The following is a 7,159-nucleotide window of genomic DNA, read 5'->3' as shown; positions in this document are numbered from 1 at the left end:
CTGATGCCTCAGTCGCGAAGTTTCTACTAGACAGGTAAAGTTTGGCATGCTATTTGGAGAAATCCATTTAAAATCACTGCTAGTAAAAGTTAATGTAAGCTATGATTAGCGATGCTAGCCCTGGCACAAGTCACGCACCGACAGCAACTTGTAAACAGAGCGTGCACGAGGAGAACTAGGCTCGTGCATGCTCTCTCGTGCACACGTTTAATAGGCGTTCCCTCTCGGGAGCAGGTAGAGTGTTGCGCATGTGCATTTTTTCAAAAAGTGGAGAGGGCGGTTCTTTTCAAAAATTCGGGAAAATCCTCCACTATACCTTTAAGTTGTACAGTTAAGCAGCATTCATCTGTTACACGCTGTGGATGATGATGAAAGTTGATGACAGCGATGAGGTCAGTCTAATCTAATACCCAAGGACACCTTACAGAACAAAAATAAACGACATACAAGCCCAACAATAATATCAATAGTACAATCTTGATGCTAAAAGTCCAGGAAATTAAATTGGAATGATGAAATTTATGTAGAATAAACTAATCTAAACAGATGTATTTTAAGTTGTGATTTGAATTGATGGAGAGAGTCCAGTTGGCGAATGTGAAGTGGGAGAGAATTCCAAAGAAATGATAGAGACAAAAGATAAAAATACTCACATTGGACTTTTTACCCTAATGCATTGTGTAGCCACTTCTCGCAGTGTGTTTATACACAACTCTCCTCATATTGATCCTTTGTGAGAATTATATTATTAAAGTATTAATCATTTTATTATTAAAAAAGATGTGTATTTTTGCATACTTTTTGATGTCCAGTAGACAGGACATTTGGACATTTGAGCAGTATTTCAAACTACCGTGCCGACACTGCATTGCATATTTAAAATAATAATAACAATACAGTGCAATAGGACTAACAAGCAGTGTAAACTGCTCTAGGAAATAATCCATATTAAATACATGCTGACTCACTGAATATGATGGCACTTTACTGTAACAAATGACTAATTAGGGAATTAAACATGCAGTATTAATCATTATATTAATATTTTATCTGATAAACCCATTAGTTCAACATTTTACATGCAGTAGACATGAATTGTGCTGTGCTATCTTTAATCTTGAAAAAAAAAACCTGGCAAAATGCATTTTGTAATTTAATTATGAAGCATTGTTTGTTTGTAAAGGACAACAAACAAGTAACATCACTGGATGTCATAGAAATGTAAATGCATGTAAGAAACACATTTGCTTAGTATAAGACTCCCCATTAGGTGGCCTCATAGACTTGATTTAGGTTATAGCATCTGGCAAACCAAATATGCGAGTTTTGCAACATTTTCTTTAATTCAGGTAGGCTATCTCCTTAATTTCGGTTAGATGAAGATTAGTGAAAATCTGCAGCACTCAGGTAAATAAAGCAATTAGCAATTCATTCATACAGAAGCCTACTTTTAGTGGAAAACGATAACAACAATAAAGAAATTTAGTCATGTAATTAATAGCCTGACCGTAAAGTAAAGATTTAATTAAGATGAACGGATCAAGAATCGTTCAAGCTCGTAATAGGATCGTAATATTAGGAGCGCATCGCTCACGTGCACTTCACTGTGACTCCACAGTGTTTTTCTTTCTTTCAGCATTGACTCTAGAAACTGGATGACCTACTGTTAGAGTAATTTGTCGAAACCCTCGGGCATCGGACACGACACATCTCGGTGTTAAATGTATTTGTCTTGTCACTCGGCGACGTGGGTCTCACCAATCTCGCCACGCTCGCGCAGCAAGAACACGACGCGCATTCGTCGCGTGGAGCTCATGCTGCTCGGGCATCCTGATGGAATAACACCTGATCTTCGACAGGATGAAGGTGCGTTACAGTCGTTCATCGAGGAGGACGTACACCAAACAAGTTTTCTTTCTAGTTTATTTAAGTGAATCGTTCTTTACGGACACGATGTTTCAAAGAGCAAATTGTGCAACATTTTTCGGATAAATGCAGCTTTAAGCACAGAAGAAGCTCTTCGGTATTATCTAACAGGTGAGGATAAGGTGTTTTTCTTAATTATCATAGAGAATATAATAGCTGTTTTGTGTATTTACTCTTGTAATATGAGTTTTGTCCCTTTGTTTGACTGACAGAACTGCAGGAACCGGTTATTGCTCACTGGAATCTAAAACGTCCTCTTATGGCATAAGGACTCATACATGATCACACTCAAATATATAAGGGAACACTAAAAAAACAATGTGCAGAGTGATTAGATGAACTTATCTGAACAGTTTTGATGGAATCACTGATATTATGATATCAACCGGCATGACAGTAAACCTGAACTGAATGACTTTTTTGGCACTTTCCAAACTGGAATGCAGGACAAATCTTTTGTGTAATGAACTGGAAATGTTACCTTTGGTATGAAAATGTCTTAATTAGAACACACGGTCAACATTACCTGAAGCGTGACAGGTCTTACGGACTCTAAGATGAAGTGTTCGAACAGTTCACGTCTAGTTCTCATGATGCAGTGATCTTTAATGCACAGCATAATGGCAGTGATGGATTTGAACTTGACAACTGTAATTGACAGTGGTTTCATGGAAAGTGACCAGTCCAGGCGGGTTCTGACAGGTTGCTTTCTTTCCATTCTAATCCTCTCCACCCTACTCGGGAACACACTGGTTTGTGCAGCTGTCACAAAATTCCGCCACCTGCGCTCTAAAGTCACAAACTTTTTTGTCATCTCACTGGCGGTGTCAGACCTGCTGGTGGCCATTCTGGTCATGCCCTGGAAGGCTGTGACAGAGGTAGCCGGCTTCTGGCCCTTTGGTGCTTTCTGTGACATTTGGATCGCTTTCGATATCATGTGCTCCACAGCTTCCATCCTGAACCTCTGCGTTATCAGCGTGGACCGATACTGGGCCATTTCCAGCCCGTTCCGCTACGAGAGGAAGATGACTCCCAGGGTGGCCTTTGTGATGATCAGCATGGCTTGGACCCTGTCTGTGCTCATCTCCTTCATCCCAGTGCAGCTCAAATGGCACAACGCTCAGCCAGTGAGCTTCCCAGAGGTCAACGCTTCTCACAGGGCTCTGCTGACGGAGAACTGTGACTCCAGCCTCAACCGAACATATGCCATTTCCTCCTCGCTCATCAGCTTCTACATTCCAGTTGCCATCATGATTGTAACGTACACTCAGATTTACAGAATCGCCCAGAAGCAGATCCGACGGATCTCCGCTTTGGAAAGAGCTGCGGAGAACGCCAAGATCCGCCATGACAGCATGGGCGGCAGCTCCAACGTGGAGTCCGAAAGCTCCTTCAAACTGTCCTTCAAAAGGGAGACGAAAGTCTTAAAAACCTTGTCCGTTATAATGGGTGTTTTTGTGTGCTGCTGGTTGCCGTTCTTCATCCTGAACTGCATTGTGCCATTTTGTAAGAACACTTCGACTGGTCTCCCCTGTATCAGTCCGACAACATTTGATGTTTTTGTCTGGTTCGGATGGGCCAATTCTTCTCTCAACCCCATCATATACGCCTTCAATGCCGACTTTCGCCGAGCTTTTGCCATCCTTTTGGGGTGCCAGAGACTCTGTCCAGGAACCACTAGCATGGAGACACCGAGCCTGAACAAGAACTGAAAAGCAACGCTCAATGTGTGAGCCCAATGTCACATCAATGCTTTGCCAAGGAAGGCAAAAAAAAGTGGGGAAATGGATTTGGGATTAAGACTCTGGGAAGAGAGCCCTCCTGCTGTGCTGGAGAGCAGAGAAAGCAGTCGCCACGTCCCTTAAGCAAGGCTAATCTCTATAAAAAGCTATTCTTCACCAAAGAATGACGCAAGGGTGGTCTGTGTGTTCCCGGTGTCTATTTTAGACAGTATACTCAACAGATTATTGAATCCACAAGTGACTTGCAGAAACTAGAGAAGCAATGTAAGGAAATATAGATGTTTCTTTGAATGTTTATTTTCATTTGAAAGAAACTGTACAGTAATCATATTTGTGAAGCTATTCAGTGCTGGGCAAAACTGCAATTCACTGGAACAAATGTTGTGTATTTACTGCAAATGAGTGGAGAATATGGTCTCAATGTATCATTCCATTAATATCTGAAGTATCACTGAATAAATGACCATTTCAGGCATTTGCAATAAAATTCAGTGTAATCTGAATCTAATACATCACTGCTTGATAAATATCTATCTCATCCTCTCCACTCTCATTACATTTCCTTTACATCTGCCTTATTCATGAGACTTTTTTTTCCAAAACAAGAGGGCAGATGGTCAATCATGAGATGGCCATCCCATTATTGCCATAATGAACATGTATATTGTTCTGTGGTACTTGTTTTCTGATTCATTATTAAACTGTGAAAGCTAAACACTACGATTAGCAGAACAGATGGCCATAAAATAAAAATGCAGATATGGCAGTGTGCTCAGTTACGGTCATCCAGTAATAGATACGTTATTGTTGAGATTGTAATTATTTTCTGAAAGCGTTTGGGGCCTTCAGGCCCAGTACAAAATAACACTGGATTGTTACTATGTCTGTGGATGTGATGCAATGTGCCATGTGATAATGTAGAAAATGAAACGTCGAGAATCTCAGAGCGTCTGTGGCAAACTGAATGTAATTAATTGTGATGAGTCCAACTATGTGGTCAATTTTATGGTATTTTTGTGGCAGAGATATTTTCATGCTTTCACAACACATAATTTGGTATTTCACAGTACTACATTTGTTGTTGTGGTGTTTAGAGAAAGACACTGATTCAGTCCTTTAGCATTACAATGTTGAAGTAGAATTAAATTATAGGGTAACGCTATAATTTAAGACGTCATTAATAAATAACTACACAGGAACAAATGAGTAACGCACTATTGACATTCTAGTAAATAACAAAAAACTCTGATTAACGAATTAGTAAGTAATAGTGCTCAGTCAAATGTGGTATTTCGTTATTAGTTAAATTAATAACTACTATTTTTTACTACTGAGAACTATACAGGTTCATAATTGCCATGGATAATGCATAATATATTATTCATTCTAAAATCAAAGTCATGGTAGTCCACTAGTAATGACTCAAGTGATACTACATTCTTCAGAAAGAAATGACTAATTACTAATAATTTGAGCATGATAACTCTCTAGTAATGACTGAAATCATTGTAAGCTTGTGATGTTTTTGTAAAGTATTGGACAGTAATGACTCAAGTGTTTCTACATCCTTCTGAAGGAATTAGTTACGGTATTTGGATCAGTGTTCTAAAGTGAAAAGCATGATAACTCCCTAATGACCAAAGTCATTCTTCGAGTCATTACTAGTGGGTTACCATGACCTTCATTTTAGAATTATGCATTATTTACATTGATTATGAACCTGTATAACAGTTCTTAGTAGTCCTCTGGGAGGTATGAAAAAAAAGTAGTTATTGATTAACTAATGAGCTACCACTAATAGTGAGTGCTATTACTTACTAAGAAATTCTTGTTAGTGTTAATAGTGCGTTACTCATTTGTTCCTGTGAAATTATTCATTAATGATGGAACAGTATTCTAAAGTGTTACCAGTTATGGTATTGACTGATGAGAAAGTACATATGTAAAGCAACCATTAGGACTCATGGTGTTAAAGTTCATTTCATTGGCTTTTGGTAAATTAAAGTGTTCATTCATTCTTTGCGAGCATTGTGTTTGTTAACCTCTTCAAAACATGATCAACTTCACGTCTAGAAAATAGAAAATCTCTGGATTCACAATTCCTCAGCACTCACATTCTTATTTTTCACTTGATGAAACTTGAATTGGAAGCAATAACAGACGGCAGGAAGCGTAGCTCTCAACCTCTTAAACTTTCATTGGTTACCGTCATGTGCTTTTTGACACTGTGCAAAGCTGGCATAAATAGAGATAATAAGCTCAGCCTTGGCCCAGAGGAACCGGGGAGTCAAATTGTTTTTGTTTGCCAGCCTCCGTGAATGTGTAAGAGTCAAGCTTTCACAGCAGGGCCCTCAAAGCTGACATTCCCACTCAGCCTCAAATACAACACTCTCATATTAGACACAATAGGAAGCATATTGGATGAGTTATTAAACAGTAGATGCTGTGCTTTAGATCCAGAAACAGCAGTGAGTGAGTCATCACTGTCGTACTACTTTGTGTTTGGACTACGTCAGCTGACAGGAAACAGCGGGGCCACTGTGCAATTATGTGTAATGAAGAGCATTAATATTGTATAGCATACTTAATAGACATAGGAGTGTATATTCAATTTACCAGGCCCCCATAAATAAAGTCACACAGTGATGTAAAACTATTAAAGCAACCTTTGTTTCGCTCGTACAACTATAAAAAGTGGTAACCTGAAACTTTAAAGAACTATTTACTTTGAACCCTCGCATTTAGTTTGGTCAGCGTAACCTGTGTATTTAGGTTGATTCAGGAATGTTAATATTAGCCTACTTAATATGAACAAACTCAATTATTTTAAAATAGATGAAGCTCATTCATTCGTTTATGTTGATTTAGTAATAATACAATAACAGATAATAATAAATAGTAAAATAATGCTTTTGACTTGAATAAAATCAGTTCATTGAGATTCATTGGGCTTCATTGGGGACCATCTAAATTAATTGATTTTATTCAAGGAAAAATATAATTAATTAATTAATTAACATTACTGTTAAGTTAAGGCACACTGGACCAAAATAAATGTAAAGTTGCAAAAACAACTGCAAGTTGCCTTTTTTTTTTCTTTTTTTTTTTTCTAGGTTTAGGTTTAGGTCTAGGTTGTTTAAACATTGGTTTCAGTGTATTTAATGTTTAGATGTGTAGCCCCAAATAGTATCTGGACATAAGCTACATTTAAAACGTACTGTCTGAAACAAATGAACAAATCTGTGACTGAACATAATGCTAGAACGATGCTTTTCTCTTGCCTTTAGCTTTGACTTTAATCAGCTGGTGTCAAGATAGTTTTTAGTGGATGCATGAAGTCAGTTCTCCTCAAGTTCGCACAGCAGTGTAACCACAGGTGAAGTTCATCGCATTAACTATGGACAACTGTGATCAACTAACAGTTCACAGCCAGAAAGTTTCAGAATATCTTTTTGAATGAATTGAATCTATTGTTTCAAACCTAACAAATT

At 38.2% G+C, this 7,159-nt stretch overlaps 1 protein-coding gene across 1 annotated transcript; it reads left to right on the top strand.

Annotated features, from left to right (window-relative positions):
- The first annotated feature begins 1,719 nt into the window (after window positions 1-1,719).
- drd1a (dopamine receptor D1a) lies at window positions 1,720-5,686 on the top strand. The gene is made up of 2 exons (XM_084430372.1): window positions 1,720-2,037; window positions 2,139-5,686. Exon 2 carries the CDS (start codon window positions 2,535-2,537, stop codon window positions 3,636-3,638), a length of 1,104 nt encoding a protein of 367 aa, XP_084286498.1. The 5' UTR covers window positions 1,720-2,037; window positions 2,139-2,534; the 3' UTR covers window positions 3,639-5,686.
- Window positions 5,687-7,159: the final 1,473 nt, after the last annotated feature.

This window comes from Rutilus rutilus, assembly GCF_951802725.1.
Source record: "Rutilus rutilus genome assembly, chromosome: 14".
Classification (NCBI taxonomy): Eukaryota; Metazoa; Chordata; class Actinopteri; order Cypriniformes; family Leuciscidae; genus Rutilus; species Rutilus rutilus.
Note: the sequence above shows the minus strand (reverse complement) of the source record. Positions and strands in the feature narration are given on the sequence as shown.

Excerpts from the sequence above, each read along its gene's own strand:
- drd1a (XM_084430372.1), top strand. The coding sequence starts at position 2,535 with ATGCACAGCATAATGGCAGTGATGGATTTGAACTTGACAACTGTAATT.